This window comes from Temnothorax longispinosus, chromosome 7 (genome assembly GCF_030848805.1).
Source record: "Temnothorax longispinosus isolate EJ_2023e chromosome 7, Tlon_JGU_v1, whole genome shotgun sequence".
In the NCBI taxonomy this organism is placed as follows: Eukaryota; Metazoa; Arthropoda; class Insecta; order Hymenoptera; family Formicidae; genus Temnothorax; species Temnothorax longispinosus.
In genome coordinates, this window is record NC_092364.1 from 12,528,842 (window position 1) to 12,553,384 (window position 24,543).

Genomic DNA, 24,543 nt, shown 5'->3' on the forward strand with positions numbered 1-24,543 from the left:
ACCAATCACAGTTTATTATTCTTCGACCGCAAGCAGAATAATAGATTGTGATTGGTCAATTCTTACGACTCACGACTTATGGCTTCGAGCCACCGCACAAAACTATCGTATGGTCACGTAGCGTAACATAACGTCAGCCAACGCACAAGAAACGTATTGGTTACGGCCGTTACGGCGTTATACGTTTCTTGTGCGTTGATCTACGTTACGTTACCATGCGAGAGCTTGTGCGGAGGCTCTAACCGATACGTTTCTTGTGCGTTGGCTGACGTTATGTTACGCTACGTGACCATACAAGAGTTTTGTGCGGTGGCTCTTCTGCACACAGGACGCGGAACGCTTGCCGCGCGGCAAGAAGCGACGCGGTAGCCAATAAACTTTTAGTTCTTACGGAAAAACAACACGTTGATTGGCTACCGCGTCGCTTCTTGCCGCGCGGCAAGCGTTTCCGCGTTCTATGTGCAGGAGCCATTACAACACCCATTGTAGACCGGGCCTTAAGGGCCGACCTACAATGAGTGTTGTAAGTCGTGAGTCGTAAGAATTGACCAATCACAGTCCATTATTCTTCTTGCGGTCGAAGAATAATGAACTGTGATTGGCCAATTCTTACGACTCACGACTTACAACACTCATTGTAGACCGGCACTAAAAGTCTGAGCAGAATGGCTCATTTATAATTTTAAGACAATGTTTTATGCTTTAAATATTAGTTTTTAGTAACGCACAATACTGTCTTTGTTACGTTAATAAACCGTGAATACGAGGACTTGGCTGCATTCAGCAGAACAAAGCGTTTAGTAAGGGCACACAAATTGCCATAACCACAAACGTAAAACATAAAGGTAAGCTAAAGAACCAATCGGTATATTACTTTAGCTTTATGTATTCTAGAAGGCGATAGAAATGGGCCATAAGCAGAAGTAAGTAGGATTTCAACTGGTTGAAATCCTACTTACTTCTGCTTACGGCCAACTGCATCTTCATTTTTATCGTCTTCTAGAATGTACTTTTCGCGAGACACTACCGTGTCTCTTGATACATAAAGCTAAAGTAATATACTGATTGGTTCTTCAGCTTATATTTACGTTTTACGTTTATGATTATGGCAATTTGTGTGCGAAAGCCTTAAGCGACTAGTGATTATTGACTCTGATTGGCGCATACTTTTAGATTCATCAATCAAAGCTAATAATCACTAATTATTAAAGGTGGTTTTACATTAAAGGCCTTCACACATAAAATCGCGTAAGGACGTAAAACGTAAGCGTAAGAAAATCGACCAATCCTAATCAAGTATTATACTGTCCATAACTCCAGTAGGGGAAAATACTCGATTGGGATTGATCGATTTTCTTACGCTTACGTTTTACGTCCTTACGGCATTTTATGTGTGAAGGCCTTAATCGGGTATCGATCACAGGCATACGCAACGCTTGTCGCGACAGCCAATCAGAAGTGTCAATGGCACTATTGACGCTTCTCATGCCTGTGTATGCCTGTGATCGGCACCCGATTAATGTAAAACCACCTTAATGATTAGTGATTATTGGCTCTGATTGGTGAATCTACACTATTAATCCCTTGATACACATAATTGTCAAAATATATGATGACAGCCGCTCACGAAGTAAGGGTGCATCCCCATGGAGAAAGAAATAGCGGAACGGATTTAAAACGGAATTCCTTTGATTGGCTAATATCCCATCTTGAGAGCCCCCACTTGGAGATGAGCCAATCAGAGAAATTCCGTTTTAGTTCTGTTCCGCTATTTCTCTCTTCATGGGGATGCAGCCTAAAAGAACCAATTGGCATCGCGGAAAAGCGACAACAGTAAACTTCGATAGAAGGTTATCTGCCTCTTACTCTACGGGTGCGGTTTCCCCTTCCACTGCCATCAGCGGTTCATTCGATATGTCGATCTAAATGCAACAGCAATATAATCACTTTGACGATAAAATAATTAATATATTTTGCTAAATAACATGACATTATCATTAATGGTTATTTATTTAGATATTTAAAATATTTGCATTTAAATAATTTCATGTATAGCGGCTTTTAGGCCGGTATTCATAGTCGGATCTTATTTCAAGACCGTCTTAAGTAATGTCTTAAGATGCTAATACGGCTCTGTGATTGGTTAATTACATCTTAAGATCGTACTTAAGACCGTCTTAAATTTAAGATTCGACTATGAATACCGGCCTTAGTGAACATTAATCACTATGGGCCTATTCTGTAATTCTTAACGACAGTTCCGTTATCTTTATATTGTCTTTGCGCAGCTTTTTTATCATATATAATATCTGCGCAACGTAAATATAATAATGAAAATGTCGTTAAGAGTTACAGAATAGGCTCACTGTGCACTGGTGTAGTGCGAGTGATCGCATTTGCTAATAAATTTTTAGTACTATAATAGCAGTACATTTCGGAACACACTGATATAATAGGGAATAATGCGTTAGCGAACAGACGATAAACAAATGAACATAGGACGCGTCCTGGAAGTTACTGAATTATATATTTTCCATACTTCCAGGACGCGTCCTGGAAGTTACTGAATTATATATTTTCCATACTTCCAGGACAGTCCTGAGAAAGAGTCCTGGAATTTATCGAATGATATATTTGTGTACTTCCAGGACAGTCCTGGAAATAAACGCACGACATAAAAAATTTCCATGCCTGACCTCAAAGTTACAAAAAGTCCTGGAACTAACCAGTAAACATATAAAATGGTCCTGGAATCCACCCTACGACATATATATATATATATATATTATATATATAATATATACACGCACGCACACACACACACACACACACGCACACACGCACGCACGCACACACACACACACACCACACACACACACACACACACACACACACACACACACACACACGCACGCACAATTAAAATTTCTTGAAAATGACGACATGTGTGACACGACTCACATTAAAATCTTCTTTCAAACCAAACAACTTTCGTCTGAAATATTTCTTTCTAGAATCACAAATAAAAAAAGTTTTTGGGAGTGATTGATTAAAATGGAACACCCTGTATATACATATACATATATGATATATATATCCTCTTCTAAAAAGGAGATGTGAAGTTTATTGTTGTCGCTTTTCCGCGTTGCCGATTGGTTCTCTTGCTGCGCTTACTTCATTTGCAGCTGTCATTGTATATTTTGACAGTTGTGTGTATCAAGGAGTTAATAATGTAATAGTAATAGCATAATGTTAAAGCTAAATAGCGCGCGCAAAGCGCGCGTCTGTAGTGTCTAGTCCTCTTCTAAAAAGGAGATGTGAAGTTTATTGTTGTCGCTTTTCCGCGATGCCGATTGGTTCTCTTGCTGCGCTTACTTCATTTGCAGCTGTCATTTTATATTTTGACAGTTGTGTGTATCAAGGAGTTAATAGTGTAATAGTAATAGCATAATGTTAAAGCTAAATAGCGCGCGCGAAGCGCGCGTCTGTAGTGTCTAGTAATTAAAAAAACAAAAACTTAAAAATAATAATTGGTAAATAAAAGAGACAGGTTTAAAAAGTTGAAACAATAAAAATATGAAAAAATAAAAATTTAATACATGTAAAATAAAACGTTATATAAAAAGTAAGATAATAAAAAGACAAGTTTAAATAAAGCTGAAAATAACACCAAGTAATAAATATAAAAAATATAATCTAAAATACATTCAGATATTTGACCTCTCAAATTAATTTGTTTTTATTATATGTCTAGCACATTATATTATATAACAGTCATTTAGGGGTTGTTTCAACCTGTTGGTAAGCTAACTAATTATATGTCTATCTTTGTCTAATGTAAAGGATAAATAAAGACATATATATGATTTAACTATTAGTTAGTTTATCAACTGCTTGGAACAACCGGCCCTTAAAGATTTCCATATTTTATATAACTAATACTTTTTTATTTTTTACGCTATAATTAACTGCACATTTTAAAAGAACAGCACAAAATTGTTTTTTTGTAATATTTTATTTCTGTATATAAAATTATACAACTTTATTTTGTATACTTGTATTGTGAAATAAAGCAGTGTAAAGGAATATAATATAAACTACATATTTAATGAAATTTTATAAATTGATCTTCCATCTGCAGTCTGACTATGAAATAAGAGTAAGCCCGAGAAAAAAAACGAGCACAGTAACAACGCAACCAACAACGTAGAACTACGTCTACTGTCTACTGTTTACTGTTACTAGTTGATGTTAAAGTATTCAGCGAAGGACAGTTGACGTAAGGCTACGTCAGTTGTCACTATTTCATGTTCAAGTATTCAACGAAGGACAGTTGGCGTATCCATAATTTCTAATTTGTACATTTTTTTAAATATATTGGCAATTTTTTTCTACTCCTATTATATTCTTCAGTCTTTTCTACCCCTAATTTATATATAATACTTTAAAATTTGGTTGATTAGTTCTTGAGTTACATACGTTATTTGCTAGGAATACGTGCATACATAGAAGCCTAATAAAGCTGGGTCTAATTAACCAAATCTTAAAGTATTATATATAAAATAGGAGTAGAAAAGACTGAAGAATATAATGGATTTAAAAAAATTGCCAATTTTCATGGCCATTTTTGGATTCTATGATTCAAAATACGTAAGAATATGTAAGATTTATTTGTTCCCCCAACAGTTCCCAAAACTCAATTTTGCGTACCCTCTTTAAGCAATTTTATAATCTTTTGTACGTTTTTGCTCTATAAAATCATAGTGGCCACCATGAAAAAAATCTCATAGCTATTTGGCAAATTTTTTTTAAATGCAGGGTACTTAAAGGTACAAAAAAACGTAAAGAATAAATTTGTGTTGTTCTGCAGAATTGTTTTCTTGGTCAAAATGAAAAAGAGAAAAATCGCTAATTTTTACATTATTTTTATCCATTTGTATCATGTCTACATGTTATTTTAAAAAATTTGGCAATTATACCGTTCAATAGAGCAAAGTTTCAGCTTTAAGAATCTGTTTTTTGAATTGTGATACGATGATTTTTAAGGGAGTTATGAGCAATTAAAGTCAAAATGCTTATTTTTTATTTAATTCACGATAACTCAGTAACAAAAAATCGTAGAAACATTAAAAAAAAAAAAGATTTTGCAAAGAAAACTTCAAGCTGTCACGTTAGGAAGTCGAAAATTTTCGCAAATTTTTTTTTGTGCATGCCACAGGCCCACAAAGTAAGAGGAACATTTTCTATTTTGTCCAGCTCGTAGTTTTCTATATGTAAAAATTACCAAACTCACAGAAACTAAAAAATAATAGTAACCTTTCGAAAGTAGAATTTCAGGCTTTAAATTCCTTTTTTTAAATTTAAATTTTGTTCATTTTTAACAAAGTTACAGCTGCTTGAATTTTGCCTATTTAAAAAAAAATTTAATGTTTCTTTAATTTTTGTGAGAAGTGTATTTAAATATCACATTATCATAGAACATTTAATCCATTATATTAAACATGGCCAGAATATCGTTAAACCTGAACAGTTTTCAATCAAACACAACCTCAGTTCGATAAATTATCATCTTTAGTGCTATTCTACAATACGTCGCAATGACGTTCCGTCGCCATTCGCGAAGGTTGGCAACTGCAAGTTGAAAAGTGCTATTTCCGATTGTCAGTTGCTGTTGCCAAAAAGTTAAAAGTTGTGCAACTTTTTTTTAGCAACCGTAACTGCCAAGCGCATCTTTAGAGGTGCTTTGCACTTTAAAATTAATTAATGCATTGATACAAATTAACTAGTAGTACTTTATTTCAGAAATTTTATAAAAGTGAAATAAATGAGTTTGAGAAGCATCAATTTTAGACAAGAAGAAATATTGAAACAACACCAATTGTAGTAACGACAGAAATTGAATATATCAAGAGATACTTAAAAAAAATCGATAGAAATAATAATAATAGAAAAATTATGGAAATGTAAGGCCTGTTCTATTTAGCTGTACTCCTTGCACGGTTTATCCTTCCTCTTTTTCTTTTTACGTTAGAGAAACATGCATATGCCTATTATATACAAGAAGATATTTCTTTCGAACTTCTCTGTGAATTTTTTAAATGTTTTTGACATAACTGAGCATTCCAAGGGCGAATTAGAAACCATGAAATTAAGGAAGAAAGAATCTCAATGTACATCGAATCAAATTCAAATTTTATCGAAATTTATTTTTGTAAACATCTTTTTGTTATAAAAGATTATCAATAGAAGTAAAACAATGAGTTGTTCTAGTGGAAAACACGATAGTTTTAGCACGGGAAGCCTGGAACAAGATTTTTAACCAAGAAAATCGAAAAATAACATTTCCGATGAAGAGTAAATTACCCTTTAGGTTCTTGTTTTGGTCTTAAAAATTTTGTTTTGAGTTGTTTTACGCGGTTATATTATGTTCTAAATCAACAGTTTTGCAAGTCATTTTGTTTACGAATAAATGGCCAAAACCTGTTATTTCCAAAATTTTTCTTTTTTCAATATCTCAAGTTTTTGACCAATCAAACTAAAATATTTAGGAACAATGTTTTTTTTTCTCCCGTAGGGAGAGTGAAAATGCCTCGCGCACGCCCGGCCCCGGCCGCCGGGTTGTGTGGGGCTTGCACCCACTAAAAACACTCCCTGAAACACAGTACAATGGACCATAGTCACGACACGCGGGAGACACGAGGTATTACATCACGTGACGAGACAGTCCGTGCGCCGAGGCGCTCGGATACACGTAACAATTACACGAAAGACGCACGGTAGGTAAACATAGGAGTGCTTTGATCCCCGAGAGAAAGACCGTCCCCAATCGGATGATGAGCGCACGCGCGTCATCATCCCACCACCTCGGGGAACCCGCACGATAACGGTGTGACGCCGAGACGCCAACAGCCGCATCGGGGGGGGGGGGTCTCTTCATCGGCTACGAGGAGGGTTCATTCGGGGAAGTCCACACCCCATAACTGACGCACACGAACTAGGACGTGCACGAACTAAACGAACAGGAACCCCCTCTGTCCGGAGAGGGGTTCCACATAGACAAAAACACGAGTGCGAGTCCACGCACTCGTCTAACAATAAGGGACATAGACCCTGCACCAAACATAAAGCGAACTCAGATCCCAGGGTCCGCTACAATAGGCCGAGATACTCGGCTGGGGAGAAAGATCGCGTCCTTCCCCTAGACCCCGGGCGAACCCGGGGTCCAGGGGAAGGGCACGAGAACAGAAAAAGGGGAAAAACCCCGCCGCGGGAGACGAAAATCCCCCGGGGGACGGCCGACCACAGACTGCCACCACAAAGGGCTGACGAGTCCCACTGCTAAGCAGTGGGGTCGGAGCCCGAAACAGCAGCGAGTGGCAAGCCACGGCCGACCAACCCCAGGAGGACCTCGCGGCCCAACGGCGGGGATCCCTAAACGAATGATGACCCCCGCGGCAGCAACCAGCGAGGCGCGGGGAAGGGCGACGAGCGCTGACCGCCCCCGAGCCACCAGCTCCCCAGGGATCCGGGAGCATCGCACCAGGCGATGCGCCGGACCCCAGGAGGAGGAAAGCCCGCAAGCCGGCCGGCGCCCGACGCCCACCCACACCACACCAGGGGCAAATCCGCGGAGGTAAAGACCAAGGGCCAAGCATCGAGCCTATCCCCGGAGAATACGTCTCCCCCCACACGGCTCCCTCGCAGAATAGTAAGAGGAGGGGAAGGGGCGGAGGAGACGAATCTTCAACGCAAACGCAAAATATATCACAATATAGCGCAACTGAGTAAGGCAACGCAAGCCACGCAAGTCATCCAATTAGGAAACGCGTCTCGCAGCATTCCCATCCAACAGCTCCTGCTGACGTCTTCTTTCATCCTCTTCTTTCCTCCGAAGGACGTGTTCCGCAAACAAGGAAAAAGCGTTCCATGCTTTACGGCTAGCGCACATCGCCGCAACCAGCGTAGCCAAGGAAAGATCCTGACCTACCATGGCCGTTAGTTCGCCGCGTTCGAGGCTCCAGTAATTACACACCGCAAGGGTGTGCTCCGTTGTATTGATTTCCGAGTCGCAGTAACGACAAACAGGAGTCTCTTCCCTCTGGATCCGATGTAAGAAAGACCCAAAACAGCCGTGGCCAGTCAGGAACTGAGTCAACCGGAAAGTCAAAAAGCCAGTTCGTCTGTCGATCCACGCTTCAAACGTTTTCCAGGCAGGTATTCTTGCCGAATGTATGCAGACCATTGTCGTCTAAGAGCCGACCATTCCTCATCGCGGAGTTCAGAAGAGGCGTCAGCGTAATATGTCCCAGCGTCCTTTAGAGCTTTAAGTCACAGATATACGCGTCGAAGATAATCCGCGTAAATATGAATGGGCGGAACCCTAGCCAGCAATGTGGCGGCCTCATAGGAGACCGTGCGATAGGCCATCACTGTGCGTAGCGCAGTGAGGCGGATCGCACGGCACAGGAGATGTCGCTGAGTACCCGATGCTGACAATTCCCCACTCCAAATCGGGGCCGCGTAAAGAACAATCGAAGTAATTACGGAGTAATAGAGTCTTCTCTTTGCCTCGATGGGACCTCTCAAATTAGGCAGGATGCCGCAGAGCGCACGGCCAACCTTCGTGACTTTAGAGGCCACATACGAAAAGTGGTTACAAAAGTTTAGCCGCGTATCGAGTTAGACACCGAGATACTTCATGCTGTTGGAGAGGTTTATCCTGACGCCTTCCACCTTAATATAGGCGTCCCGAGAGCGACGGCCAAAGAAAATGGCCTCGGACTTAAGCCAGGAGACCCTCAATCCCAGCAGACGGATGTTAACAAAAGTACGTTCTAGGTAATCCAGAACATCGGCGCACACCTCGTCATAGCTGTCACCAACTACCACGAGCAAGGTGTCGTCCGCATAGCAGACTAAATGACAGTTCTCGTACAGAATTGTTCCAAGTACAGCGTCAAAGGCTAAATTCCAGAGGAGGGGGCCCAACACCGAGCCCTGTGGGACCCCTCTATTGACCCTTCTCTTGCGACGCGTCTCATCCGGGGTGACATATCTCACCCATCTGCCCGTAAGATAATCGTCGATGATGCGACGAAGATATCGGCGGAAGCCCTTAACCCGGAGAGCTCTTCTTATAGCGAGGTGCTTGACCGAATTAAAGGCATTTTCGATGTCCAGTGAAAATGCCATTGCAACTTTACCCTGCGCACGTGCCTCAGTGATGATGGATTTCACTAAGTGAAGGGCATCGGTGGTAGACCTCATCTGGCGGAAGCCAAATTGATTTTCTGATAAATCAGCATCAGGGTTCTGTTCCATATGATCATTCAAGCGGTTCGCTATTATCCGCTCGAAGGTCTTTCCTACCTCGTCAAGAAGACAGATGGGGCGAGCCTTCGGAATATCGCCGGAAACGGCTTCCCCTTTTGGTTTGAGCACGAGGTCCGCGACTTTCCAGTTAGATGGGAAAGTTCCGTACTTGAGGCAGAAGTTGAAGTATTGAGCCAGTCTGGCATGCATCGTCTTGGGAAACTTCTTAAGAACCGTAGCTCTAAAACCGTTGGGGCCAAGGGCCGCGGAGGTGTTAATTTTAGCCGCGATAGCCCGCGCGACCTCCTCAGTGGTGACAAGTTCTCGATCCCCCTCACAGTCGCCAAGGTCCACCGGGACAAGCGGATTACCCGGTGGGAAGAGCCTGTCCATTAATTCGCGCAGTACATCGGGCTCAAGAGAGGCAGTAAGACCCGGAGTGGATCTACGGAGCTTATTTAGGACAACTCTATACGGGAGCACCCAGGGATCATCGTCCAAGGTAGCAATCAACTCCTGCCAAGCCTTGCTCTTAGCTCTACGGATTTTACGTTTGAGCTCCTCGTTCGAAAGGAGATACGTCGTCCTCCTGTATTCCGATATCTCAGGCGAATCCCGGGGTCGACCTCGGGTCCAAGCTCTTCTGGCTCTATTTGCCGCTTCGCGGAGCGATGCGATCTCCGCACTCCACCAGTATGCCGGAGGTCCCCGCGCAGACGCGCGAAGGCGAGGTACAGCAGCCGCACAGGCGTCGGAAAAGCATTCGTGTATCCAGCGATCGGGTGACACACTCGCGAAAAACTCCTCATTTTTAGGAGCGACAGCGCATTTCCATTCGACGGTAGCTTTAAACATCTCAACATCCATTTCTTTGAAATTCCATCAAGTAGGTTGCAAAGGTTTATAGGGCCTAGCGATGGACTCAGACACGGAAAAGGTAATGTATAGGTGGTCTGATAATGACGCTATATCGTCGCGTATAGACCAGTCCCTCACTCGGGCAGACAAATCGGAAGAAGCCCACGTAAGGTCTATAATAAATTGGCCCTGATGGCCAACAAAAGTAGGTCTGTTGCCCACATTCAGGAGTCTGAAGTCCATGTGTGCGGACCATTCCTCTAAGAGGTCCCCCTTGAAGTCCGTAGCTGCGGAGCCCCACAAACGCGCGTGGGCGTTGAAATCTCCGCAGATGAGAATTCTATTATTCACAGCAGACAAGCACAAATTAGACAGCTCGTCAAGGAAGTTGGAGTAGCCAGCGCGGTTTATATTCGGCGAGACATAACAGGACACGATATACGTACTACCGAATTTTACGACAACTGAATTCTGTCCTTTCGCAACCAGGACCGCCGGGAAATCCGCAATGCGAGGGTTAATGTGCACGGCAGCTAAGCCGTTGTAGCTGCTAAACCATTGTTGAGAGCTGGGCGCGCGGGCTGGCTCGGAAACCACGCACACGGCAGCCCTCAGCTCCTCGGCCTGATGTAGAAGCAAGTCCTGTGCTATCCTGCTCCTATTTAGGTTGACCTGAATGAAGGTGGTCATTGCGCTTGTCGAGCGGCGTTATCGGCGCGCGGCCTTCGAATTGCATCTTTAAAACAAGTGGGAGAAGATCCCAGACGATGGTTGGGTTGTATGCCTCTGTCTGCGCAGATCACGCAGTGGGGATCTGCAGAACAATTCTCGATCCGGTGTTCCCGAGATCCATACTTAAAACATGACCCGGTTCGGTCCTCCGGGAACAATGTCTAGAACAACTAGAACAACCTGGAACAACCTTGAAAAGTTTGATTTCTGAAAAATGGAGTTCCAGGTCAGAAAATTGTTTTTATTAATTTTCCGCGAACATTTTTATTTTAAAAATTTGATTTTCTGGAACAATTTATAACAAGTCTAGAACAACCCGAAAAAACTTTTAGAATTTTAAAAATGGGTTGCTAACTTTACAGGTCTACAGGAAAGGTACATAAGATGGATCTTAGGATGCAACCGGTGTACTCCAGGATACATAGTTAGAGAGGAAGCAACGATAGAAAAAATAAGCCTAGAAGCAGGAGGGAGAGCAATAAAGTATCACACACAAGAAAAATAAAGAATGAGTCAGAAGACGCGATACTAGAAGAGTGTAGAAGAGAAATGAATAAAATAGAATGAGAAAGCACAAAACAATGAAAGAACTGTACAAAGCAGGAGGAACGAGCCGTTGGGAAAGAGAACCAAAGAAAGACCCAGGCAGCACATACACGTTTCAGAAATGTTTTATAAGCGTTTTTCCGAAACGTTTTATAACCGATTTCTAGAAATGTTTCTCATGAGTAAAAATGTCCATTCGAAAAACTTTCGATGGAACGTTTCTTTTCCGATAAAATAACGTTTAAAAAACTATTATAGAAACGTTTTTTTAATGATAAAGAAATTTTAAAATTCCTACTTTTCACGTCTTTTGAACGTGTTTATGACGTCTTTGAGACATGCGTGAGAATGTTCTAGAAGGTTTATGCATATACCATCTATAGCGTTTATTCTATTTCGAAGAAAACTGAGGACGAGCGTGGCCTAGTAGACAGCGCACTGGTCTATTGAGCCAAAGGTCTCGGGTTCGATTCCCGTTAGAGCTAGAAAAATTATATTCGCTCAATCAGTGCCGAGCCCGCGGGAGCTTTGTGAGCGAAGGTTTCTATTTGCACACTTAACCCTTTAGGGGCCTGTGTACATAATTATGTAAATTCACTAAAAAAAAACTAAAAAAATACTTGCCCACTTAAAAATTAAAGCAATATGCAAGTTTCTACTTGCATACTTAAAAACTCTTAAGAAAGCAATATGTGCAAGTTTCTACTTGCACACTTAAGAACTATGAGGAAGTAATGTGCAAGTTTCTACTTGCACACTTAAGAACTATGAGGAAGCAAATGTGCAAGTTTTTATTTTTAAGATAGTAAGAGGCATAATGCTAAAACATTTAAGTAGTAGGATAGAAATAGTAGGATATGTGAGTGGACGGCAAATAAGACAGACCGGGAGTATTGTAATACAATTTCGTAGAGCGAAAAGCGAGCAAAAAAGTTTGTAATTTTTGTAAGTTTGTTTGTAAGAAATTAAGCAATATGAAAGAATCGAACCATTTAAACGTATGTTAAAAGAATATATTGTATTTTATGTAGAGGAATTAATGTAAGGCATGACATTTGATGTAAAAAAGAAGGCTAATAAAGCTCTATCAATAAATAAATAAATAAATAAATAAATAAATCTTCTCTCTCTCTCTCTCTCTCTCTCTCTCTCTCTCTCTTTCTCTCTCTCTCTTTCTTTCTCTCTCTCTCTCTTAAAAAATAATTATGTTAATGTTATGTATAATATTCCCAAACGATAATTTAATTATAATTATATTGCATAATCTTAAATCTTACCTTGTTAAGAACTTGTTAAGAACACACGCGCGCACGCACGCACGCACCGTTTTTTGCAATATGGTTCAATAATAATGCGAAAAATTACGTGAATTTTAATAAAAAGTAATTATTTTGTAAAACAAACGTTATCCGACCTGTGCGCAATATTAGATAACTTTGCGCGTCAATAAAAAAATCAGCGTTTGTCGTACGAAAAAAATACGAGGGTCCTTTTTTGTTGCAAATTTTGTCCACAACAAGATGCATACGATAAAATTTGTCTCAAATAAATTCTAAGGCTTGAAAACAGCAAAATACTAACAAGTAACACTACCCAAGTGTAAATCGCCGATTTGGATAATTTTTTAATATGTTTTAGTAGACGTAAAAATAAGACATACGTATTTTTTTTATCGGCGGAAAACCATATTTAGGGTGTGAAACACCCTTTTGAATTTATGGGTATCGATTTAATTGTTTTGTATATAAGGATTCAGTATTTTCGGCCCGAACCAAATAAAATAGTTGCATTATCAACAGATATAAAAAATGAAAAATTTTTGACTCGGTCATTTTTAGGGGGTAAACCACCCCCTGTATATTTGAAACAAAAATTTAAAAAATGCCCAGATAATTGCAAATTTCATTCAAAAATTTTGAAAAAAATATATGTTACATTCGCATCCAAAACAAAAGTGAGACTGTTTGAGGATTTAAGGGTGACCACCCTTTTATCGAATTTCTTACGTAACATTTAAAGCATCGGCAAAAAATGTCCGTTTTCGGTACCTCGATTTTTGAAACTTTTTTTATGCCAAATGGTTACTTATGATGACCCAATAATCCCTGCAAAATTTCAAGAGGAGCATACGCCCCGTTTAAGAAATATAGGGGGTCAAAGTTCAGATTCGTAATCAGCAGCCAAAAATCTTAAAAGAACTATTTCGGCTGAATTTTTTGGGCATTATTATTGGAGTATAAATGTGAAGCTGCTATATTTTCTGATTGGATATGGTCAACTTTGAGTCGAACCGAGTCGAAAATTTTTCATTTTTCATATCTCTTGATAATGCAACTATTTTATTTGGTTCGGGCCGAAAATACTGAATCCTTATATACAAAACAATTAAATCGATACCCATAAATTCAAAGGGGTGTTTCACACCCTAAATATGGTTTTCCGCCGATAAAAAAAAATACGTATGTCTTATTTTTACGTCTACTAAAACATATTAAAAAATTATCCAAATCGGCGATTTACACTTGGGTAGTGTTACTTGTAAGACTATTCCAAAAAATCAAAATTTTTTGCTTACATAGCTACAAACTAAAGAAAAAGGGTCTAAAAAATCGGTTACATCATAAAAAGTACTCTTTGTAGTTCTCAGATGATGTGATTTTTTGGGGATTTTTAATTTTATTTTAAATGACAGAAAAAAATTACCGGCACAACATCAAAAAAACGATGAAATCAAGGGTTTTCGGGATCCGAGTCTCGGACTTTGACGGCACGTGCAAGTTAAACGACTGACTTGACGATAAATGTTGTTCATATCAATATTGTAGATAATTTTACGCTCTACAAAAAAGGTACGTATAGTTAGTTACCTTATCTTGCTTAGTTTTCGAGATATTTGAGAAAAAATAAAAAAATCGCGTTTTTTGTTGATAATATTGTTAATAACTTTTTATTGCGCGTTAATTTTGCAAAGCAAAATAAACTCCACTTATAGCACTTCAAATCAAAGCGATTCATGGTGGTTGCAACCTGGGAATATTAATTGGAAGGTTAACTCCCTAAATTAGTATAATATGACTGGCCTATTATACTATTACATTATTAACTCCTTGATACACATAATTGTCAAAATATACGATGACAGTTGCTCATGAAGTAAGCACAGCGAGAGAATTAATCGGCGGAAAAGCGACAACAATAAACTTTGAGTATTGACTTTACATCTCTTTTTTAGATATGGAAAATATGAAATATCTCGTAAAGTATTCGATGACTTTACCTTGATACTTTTATACACAAAATAATGAAAGGAATCAAGTAATAATATTAATTTTTACATTTGCAATTTTGTAAAATTGAATGCGTCTACAACATGCAATCAAATTTTTTAAAATTATTTTTTCTGTTTTTTTTTAACAATCACTTTTATTATTCTATGTATAAATGTATCAAGTGATATCATTAAAAGTAAATATTTTACGAGATATTTCATATTTTATATTAAAAATATCATGACAAAATTTGAAATATATTTCAAGATAATTCTTAACAAAACAGATCTTTACTATGGTGTTTTGAAAACGTCTTGACAAGGGCTACAAAAATATGCAATAAAAAATAAAGAGTTCTATTTAAGAAAACATTTATCACATTGACCTGGCCTTGAAAAGGTCACTCAAGGTCAAATCCATATTTTTATCATGTGGCCTCCTACAAACCATGCAACTTTTGTCTGAAACATTTTTGTCTGCCGGGCTTAGAGATATTGGACTGGCTCCTTTAAAATGGGACATCTTGTATACAGGGTGCAGGGGGCAGACAAAAATATTTCAGACAAAAGTTATATGGTTTGGAAGAGGCCATCAAATAAGCTGACTAAATTTTGGGTCTGGCGCCTACTTTAGACCCAATAAGACTCAATTTGATTTTCTTTAGTAGAAACCCCAATTTTTTATTGTATCATATTTTTTACTAATTAATTTGAACAACTTTTGTCTTAAGCAATTTTCTATTTGCTTAATACCTATTGAGATACCAAGGAAAATTTGGTAAATTTTTCAATATTTAGCTTACGATATCTCAATAATTGTTTGTCAGAGGGAAAAGTGGTACAGGACTTTTTGACTTAATTTCGTCTCAAGAATATGTTATTGCAATAATACTCCAATTTTTTTAAATATTTGTGTATACATGAAAGTTCCAAGAAGATGCATACACAAATTGTATATGGTATATGTTGGAATATTAATGTTGTTAAACTATTGCATCAGTTAATATTTGTTTAATTTTTTTTAATTTTATTTTTCTTTTTGTATATAGTTTGAAAAGAAATTTAAATTAATATAATTTTAAGTTGTTCTAAACTCTTACGAATTGTGTTCTAATAGAGAATATTTACAGATACAATATTTATGTTCTAATAGATTTAATACATGTTCTAATAGATAATAGTTATTTTTTAATAGTGAATTTTTGCTGCTCATGCATATATTTGTTAATTTGTATGCGACATTTAGGGCATAAGGAATTAAATTAAGTCCAATAATTATTTTCGAAAAAGAAACTGTGGGATTTTGATAAATGTTAAAGTCGTAACCAAAACAATGAATTAATTGCACAATTTCATTTTTTATTGACTTCAATATTAAAATCTAAAGGCGACATTGCATATAATACTGATAATGGCAACAGTCTTGATTTGAAGGCTGAAATATATTAATAAAAAAACGCAGTTGGCGAGTAACTACTCGCTTTGAGTTACTTTGTTACATAACATAAAGTGATCTTACGAATTAAAACAAAAAAAATTTTGAGAAATGTAGCACTTATTTTAAGTATTAAAAGGCATAAATGACTAATATATGACCATTTCCACGCGTGGAAAGTTATAAACCCGAAAACGCGTGGACTCGTGGATGGTGAGGCCGAAAACAACGATTTGCTGCTATTTCGACATATTAGTCATTTATACCTTATAATATACTCAAAATAACTGCTACATTTCTCAAATTTTATTTGTTAATAACTTTTCAATAAACAACGAGCGCGGGTTAAAACCTTCTGAAGGTCACTCAAGAGGGTGACCTTGACAACATACTTAAAAATTAAGGTCATCCAAGGTGACCTCCTCCATGTACATAATTACCGTAATTTTGATACCTTATATTTATACTAAAATTAATTATAATGTATTTACAAAATTATATGTTATAACTGAAATATGCTTTAGATATTGTGTTTATATTTGTTTGAAATTTGATTTATGAAAATAATTCGTAATATAAATAATATAAAATGGACACAATTTCAATTGAGATGGTAGATTTTTGAGAAAACGTTAACCGTTTGTTTAACCCATAATCAATCAAAGATATGTTATCAGTTTTTTATAATATATGATTTATATATTCCTCTTATCTATTACCTTGATCATTTGTATTAAACGGTGAAAAATTAATCGTTCTTAACCAAATTATGAATTATTGAATGAATTATTTAAAGTTTTCATGGATCTATCTATTCTTATTTACAATCGCATTTTCACTATCGCATTTACATTTTATAATTTTAAGAAGTTTGCGTATTACAGATATTAGTGCAAAATTTTCGTTACATTTGATCTAAGGTCTTAAATCTAAATCTAACAAATAACATTATTAGTCGATTAATATATATTTTTTATAGTGTATTAATAACATAAAGAATATACTTTAATGTATTAATAACAATTAATTTTATAAATTTTACAATTAATGTTAGCATGTTTAATTTTTAGATTAAATATAACAAAGAGTTTTGCACTGGTGTCTGTGATGACGTAAATTTCTTAAAATCATAAAATGTAAATGTAAATGTAAATGTAAATGTGTAAATGTAATTGAATGTTTATGCGCATACTTGTGTGAGAATACTCATTAAAAAAAGACCTTTCTAGCTTTCGCACGCAGTTATAATACGATCGAGAAAATGCAAAGAATTTCTTTACTGAAGGCTGCAGTACTCCGTATATATGGTGATGAAATAAAACAAATAATAAGTATTAACAATTTTACACGTTCCACGTCACATGTCTTGCAACCATTTTTAGTTCTTTCGTTGCAGCAAATTTTGTGGCTAAGGCTAATGCGCCAAAATGTCCAGTGTATTAGTAATTATTATAGTTTAGTAAACGTGAGGTTTTATACTATCATGTAATTATAGAGAGATTTTAAAATAGATCAGTAAACTTTGCGAGTATATATTTTTATTAATTTGGAATCGATTTTCTTTCAGAAATTATCAATGTAATTAATAATAAAAAATGTTTTTTTTTTTGCAACAATCGATTCCTTTTATTATTCTGTATAAAAGTATCCAGATAAAGTCATTGAAAAGTGAATACTTTACGAGATATTTCATATTTTATATTAAAAGTATCATCACAAAAATGTTTTTTTCGCAAATTATGAGTGAGACGAAATAAATAAAACTAAAGCTTATTTTCTCTGTTTAAATGTAGGTACATATAATTTATTTCAACAGAGTTTTAATTTAAAACGAAATTACTAAGATATTTAATATCGAAGCTTAAGAAGTTGTGAAAAGTGGCATCTAATTAAATTTTTCCAAAGGAAAGTCGGCTTCAACGAGTCGCTCAACGAATACACCCGCAAAGTTTGGTAACCTATTTAGTAATCACTCCATATTAATTAAATATGCAAACGAAGGAATCTCTGAAACCAACGGAATTTTGTGTCACGCCAAAAGTGTCAATCCTAATTTCTTTTATCCATAAATCTGTGATCGAATGCGACGAGGAGCTATTCATCAATATACATGCGCAACAAACTTACGTACACTTCATACTAATGAATGCTCTTGAATAAATCGATAAGTGCGAGACATCGTTCTTCGAGAAGACTCGCTTCGATAGAGTTCCGCTAGAAATTCCGGGCATGGGCGTAACATTGAATATGCATTAGCGTCACTACGTCGTCGGGTACAACGTCGCAGGAGCGGAGGGTTGGCAGTGACTCACATTGTGACTGGAATAAACAAACTATCCTTAAAAGTCTCTTTCCGCTGACGACCATCGGCGACGGCTAGTGTTTCAACGACAGGACGAAAATCCTTGATGGAATTATCGTAATCACGCGTTTCCACCGGCAGGACGACTCTTCCCTCCAATTTTATTTGCGCACGTTTCCAACAAACGAGGCCTCTTCGTGAGGCAACTACCCGTGTCGCTCTTTACTATAAAACGTCTTTGTTAAGATCTTATCAATGAGGGGACGGCAACGCAGTACCTACTCAATTCAACGAGGGGATAATAATTCGTGTTACTGCTTAGTTATCATTTTTTAAGATTTTTGCGATAAAGTTGAGATCTCTCACATGAGTAGATTTGTACGATTTGTTTGTTATCTCGAAATTTAATTATAGGAGACCGAGGTAAATTGGCTACAGGGGTAAGTTGACATTGCTCATATTTCGGCTTTTTTTTTACAAATTGCAGAATCAAGCAAGTGAGAAGTGCAAAACCATCTTATGAGCAACAGTTATGAAATGATGACGTTAAAATGCATTTTTAATAGTACGTAGAAGTAAATTCTTCTTCTCACAATCTCGTAAATTTATTTAGGGGAGCTATGTGTCCACACTTTCTGCTTTTTTCAAGTTTACTAAAAAACTAATAAAGATATTTGGCTAAAATTTTAATGGTATAATCTTTCAACCTTGCTATAAAAAAAAACAATTAAAATCGTTAATCTTTTACCATTAAAGAGATACATTTGTTAAGTAGGCAAGTCAAGCGTAGACAGATAGCCCCATATGCGGGGCTATCTGTCCACATTCGAGAGGTTATCTGTCCACATAATAAAAAACACATTATTTATATTAATTTTTATCCTTATTTATAATATTATTTATTATTAATATACAATATTGCAAAAAACTTCCTAGTCGTTGGAGTCAAAGCAGTAGTAGGCACTTTGTGTAGATTTTTTGACAGAATTCCTACGTGGAGCTGACTTTTCTTTATATACGGTGGCATTAAACTGATTTCGAGTCCGTTGCAAAATTAATGTGATGAGTTTTTTTTTGTCCCGTCAATTTTTTAATCTTTTCTTTTATTTGGGGCCTTCACTTTATTCTCGGCAGCGTTTGAAATAGAAAATATTTTAAGACAAACTCATATATATAACTTGACGTGTATTTTTAAAATAAAAATTTGGTGACGATTCCTGAATCGCAGGATCAAGTAGCTGCTCGTAGGTCACATTTTTACAGTAGCGAGTGAGAGTCCGAACATTTATTCCAAAGTTTAACGCTGTTTTTACGAAAAGATTCTTGTTCGATTTTTATTCTTTTAATCACTCTAAATATAAATTTATTGGATATGTCTACCTTCCCGGGAAAAAAGGATTAGATCTGACTAGATCAAATTATATCTCAGCAGATCAAATTTTATCTGGTCAGATATGCTCAGATATGACTTCTCATGACTGCGCAGATCTGGTAATATATGTTTAGATATAACTGGTAATATATATAATATATCATTATATATGGGGTGTAATCTGGTCTTCGACGGCTCAGATCGGACCATATCTGTGATTGAATTTTATCGAAACAGTTCAGATCTGACTGTATCTATTTAGATATATAACCACATCTATACTTGAATGCGATCCAAAATACATTACGGCTGCGTTCGGGGAGCGCGCTATTAGCGCTATTTGCTTATTCTATCCTTGTTTTACACCTGATGAGCGATAAAGATAGAACGATGCAATAGCGCTAATAGCGCGCTCCCCGAACGCAGCCTACATCTGACCATATCTGTCCAGATATAAGTCGAATTGAGGTTGTGTTTGATCGAAAACTGTTTAGGTATGACGATATCTGGCCATGTTTGACTATAATAAATTAAATTTTTGATGATCGATATTCGTCTAATATGATATTTAAATATATAAATATGAATTTATTTATACGTACAAAATTAAAGATATTTAATTGGGCTGTTGAAAAAAAAATTGTATATATATTTTTTTATGTAAACGTGTATTAATAGCACCAAAACACAAAAATAAAAAAAAATTATTTTGTGTAAACCTGTAAATTATTATTAATTTACATTCAGGATAAAATTTCCGGGTAATTATGCAGTATAGGGGAGGCACCTCCGATGACCTTGACCTTGACATATGTTGTCAAGGTCACCCTCCTGAGTGACCTTCAGAAGGTTTTAGCCGTCGCTCGTTTTTTATTAAAAAGTTATAAACAAAAAAAGTTTCGAAAATATAGCAGTTATTTTAAATACTGAGAGGCATAAACGACTAATATTACGTTTTTCTTTAAAGCAGAGAATACTTTATTTCGCGAGAAAGTCGCTGCTTTACCAAAACACAACATTTAAAGCAGTAAATTGTTGATAAATTGAAGTCTTTTTGTTAAAGCAGAGAATACTTTATTTTGCGAAAAAGTCGCTGCTTTACCAAAACACAACATTTAAACCAGTAAATTGTTGATAAATTGAAGTCTTTTTGTTAAAGCAGAGAATACTTTATTTTGCGAAAAAGTCGCTGCTTTACCAAAACACAACATTTAAAGCAGTAAATCGTTGATCACTAACCTACATAGGTTAGTTGACGCGCATTAAAAGTATTTAAGTGTTTAAAGCGCGTCAACTAACCTATATATGCACTTATATATGCTATATTTTCCAAACTTTTTTTGTTAATAACTTTTTAACGAATAGCGAGCGACGGCTAAAACCTTCTGAAGGTCACTTGGGGTCATGACCTTGACAATATATATCAAGGTCATTAAAATTGGTGAGGTCGCTAAACTTTTTTTTGTTAATAACTTTTTAATAAAAAACGAGCGACGGCTAAAACCTTCTGAAGGTCACTCAGGAGGGTGACCTTGACAACATATGTCAAGGTCAAGGTCATCGGAGGTGCCTCCCCTATACTGCATAATTACCAATTTCCGTACGTAACACCTTCCCTCTTAAGTCGTACATGTTACGTTATGTTTCCACGTAAGAGTTAATGTAAAATAGAATAATGGTACTTATGCTACTTTTGCATTAGTATCGTTCGCATTAATATCACTTATTTCTATTATCTCATATTACGGTAGATGGTAGTGAGGTGGACGTGTAGAGTAAGTAATGGTGTGAAAGAATTAAGTTTAAATTTGTGTATTTATAATTATGACGATACAATAATAATATATTAAAAAGGAAAAGAGGGTAATTATTTACAAAAAGACCCCACTCACCAATGACCTTAACCTTAACATATATAAAATTATATATATATACTTTTCTATACCAACTATTCTCTGCTTAAATAAAAAACTATTTACTATTCTATTTATTAATGATTCACTGCTTTACATGACTTTCCTTCGTTCATACTTACCCTATTTCCACATACATATTGGTCTGCTTCCAATATTCAAAATAAATGCTATATTTTTCAAACTTTTTTTGTTAATAATTTTCTAATAAAAAACGACTACCGGCTAAAACCTTCTGAAGGTCACTCAGGAGGGTGACTTTGACAACATATGTCAAGGTCAAGGTCATTGGCGAGTGGGGTCTTTTTGTAAATAATTACCATGGAATTTATGATATTAAATACAAAAGAATATATAACTAAATGATAAAGTAAAAAAATTTTTTTTTGTATATATAAGCGTGTATGGTATGTTATTTTATGCAACACGTGCATGGAAAGTGTCTCATTACGCACGCTACGCGTGATAGACCACTTTCCAGGCATTTGCAACATAAAATAGGGAGTGTAAGTCGTGTGTAAAGATGAAATTTCCCGAGTGCGGTTACCGCACTCGCCTTCAGCTCGTGCGTAAACTCCGCACCCGGGAATTTTCATCTTACCTCACTTGTTACACAAATAACTAATAGTAAATGTATGTAGTAATAACTAATGAAAATAACTAAATAACTAAATAAAAATAGAGTCTATTTATTATCTTTTCTTTTTTTTTACGCGGTCGCACCTCGATCTCATAATTTTCCTGGTGTTTTTCCTCCGCTTCGAAGATCTTCTTGTTCGCCAGGAACGTCTGTATACATTCCCGACACCGCCGTGCCGGTCTTATCTCCATAATTCATCGCATACGACGCAGGCGACTTTGATGTCTATTATGGAAGGCCATGCCTCGGCGAGCTCAGTGAGTACCATTTTAAAATCACCCACTGTCGGTATTTCTTCGTCGTCTTCGAGCATCGGTAACATATCCCAATAACATGAGAAGTATAATTTTTTCCGTGGCCAAGATCGGCTTACGAAGTATACTCCGTTTTCGTCCTCCGGGCTCCGGATGCATGTACTCCGCAATAGTATTTCGAATTTTTCCGACTCATCCGCCGATCGGACTCCGTCGATCGTCCTTTCATCGTCGAGATGTAGGTCTGGTGGCGTTGGTGATCTCATCATCTTGCTATTTTATGTATATTTGTGTTATTTTTAAGGTTATTTTAATGTATACATAATATATATAATTGTTTTGCTTAGTATTTACCTTGATTTTTGTATAAATAATCGATAGGAATATTGAGCAGGACTTCTTGTGTGTTCTCCGTGAGTCGAGATCGTACTGACTATCGCTCGAGTTTTTCGAGTTTTACATTTGTTCTTAAACTATAGTTAATACAGTTCTCATATTTTCGACATCTGGATTTTATTACTTTCAGTTCTTTTAGAAAAGAGAAAAAACAAAAAAAAAAGAAAGAAAGAGTTTTTTTATAGCTGTGGATATATATTGTGAGCTTCGTTGTGGATACTAGGCTTTTTCACGTTTTCTGCATCACAATATGATATGAAGGAGATTGTAAAAGTTGAGTGTGTGCATGTGCGTGTTCAATGTCCGCTGCAGTTTTTTCTTGTTCGGCTGGGAGCGGGAGTCCTCCTACTTCTTTTTCCTGATTTTTGTCATCCTTGGACCCTCGCGCTAGATGCAGTAGTAGATTGGTCACCGAGTCCCTCAGTGCTCCCATTAAATGTATTGACCATCCGTATATGGTGTGTAAGAACGTTCCCCAGATTTTCTTCCAGGCGTTCTCTGTGATTTTTTGTAAAAAATTTTCGTCCAAGAGATAAGAGAGTGACATTCCTTGTGTTAAAGTCGGTTCTCCCATTACGCCTCGTGCTACGGTATTCAGTATTCCTACTTTTTCGGCGAGAAACATTATGTGGTCCCTCAATTTTTCGAGGTCCTGATTGGTGTAAATGCCGCTTGCAGCCAAGGATCCTGGATCGCTGTAATGCCAGGTAGGCTTGGTCATCATTATTATAGGTGCTCTGCTGTATTCCACGTTTGGTGTTATGCTGTACCATCCGTCGTTTAGCTGATACATCGTGCAGTAGGAAGTATCCTACTGCACGAGATTTGCATTCCTGTTCTAAAAAGGATATGCGTTTGAGGTGTTAAGAAGTATATTTCATTTTCCTTTGACACTGGTAATTGTTGATAACATTCTTGAGTTTGGGTTATTTTTACTTTCACCGGAGTGCATTTAGTTATGTGTACTACTTCTCCAGAAATTATGGCCATATATCCTGGGCCCTTCATGATTTGGTATGCGAAATCGTCTGGAGCATGAATTACAAGGCTAAGCACGTTTTTCATTACTTATTGTCGTTCCAAATTGCAGCTTTGTTTTAATACGTCCGTGTATAAGCGATTTATTGGTGTGCGAATGTGTCTTTCTACATAAACAAATTTTGAATTTACGTAAGCAAAAATATCTAAGTTTCTAAAATTACGAGTTTTGGATGTTCTGTTTTTATTAAAGTGTATCCGTAAAGAACCTCCTCGCCGCGCCGGTTCGCGTAAGTGTGAATGTGACATCCTGTGTCGACAAGGAATAACGTATTTGTAATTTGTCATTCGTTTTACTAACAATTTTTTTCGCTTTTTCTTCGTACAATACGTCATAATGACTAAATTTACAATAATCATTAGGAATAGTTTCCCAATAAGTGTATCTTCCTTCAATATCTATACAATTGCCACTTACATATTGACAAACGGTTCCCGTTCTCAAATGAATTTGGTTCGTCTCGATATTAATTACTA

At 36.9% G+C, this 24,543-nt stretch overlaps 2 protein-coding genes and 1 pseudogene across 2 annotated transcripts; all 3 read right to left on the reverse strand.

Annotated features, from left to right (window-relative positions):
• Positions 1-7,816: 7,816 nt before the first annotated feature.
• Positions 7,817-8,242, reverse strand: LOC139816985 (uncharacterized). The gene has a single exon (XM_071784807.1). The coding sequence runs from the start codon at positions 8,240-8,242 to the stop codon at positions 7,817-7,819; it is 426 nt and encodes a 141-aa protein (XP_071640908.1).
• Positions 8,243-10,194: 1,952 nt separating this feature from the next.
• Positions 10,195-10,860, reverse strand: LOC139816986 (uncharacterized). The gene has a single exon (XM_071784808.1). The coding sequence runs from the start codon at positions 10,858-10,860 to the stop codon at positions 10,195-10,197; it is 666 nt and encodes a 221-aa protein (XP_071640909.1).
• A 12,397-nt stretch (positions 10,861-23,257) lies between these two features.
• On the reverse strand, positions 23,258-24,315 carry LOC139816987 (uncharacterized; annotated as a pseudogene).
• Positions 24,316-24,543: the final 228 nt, after the last annotated feature.

Excerpts from the sequence above, each read along its gene's own strand:
- LOC139816985 (XM_071784807.1), bottom strand. The coding sequence starts at position 8,242 with ATGGTCTGCATACATTCGGCAAGAATACCTGCCTGGAAAACGTTTGAA.
- LOC139816986 (XM_071784808.1), bottom strand. The coding sequence starts at position 10,860 with ATGACCACCTTCATTCAGGTCAACCTAAATAGGAGCAGGATAGCACAG.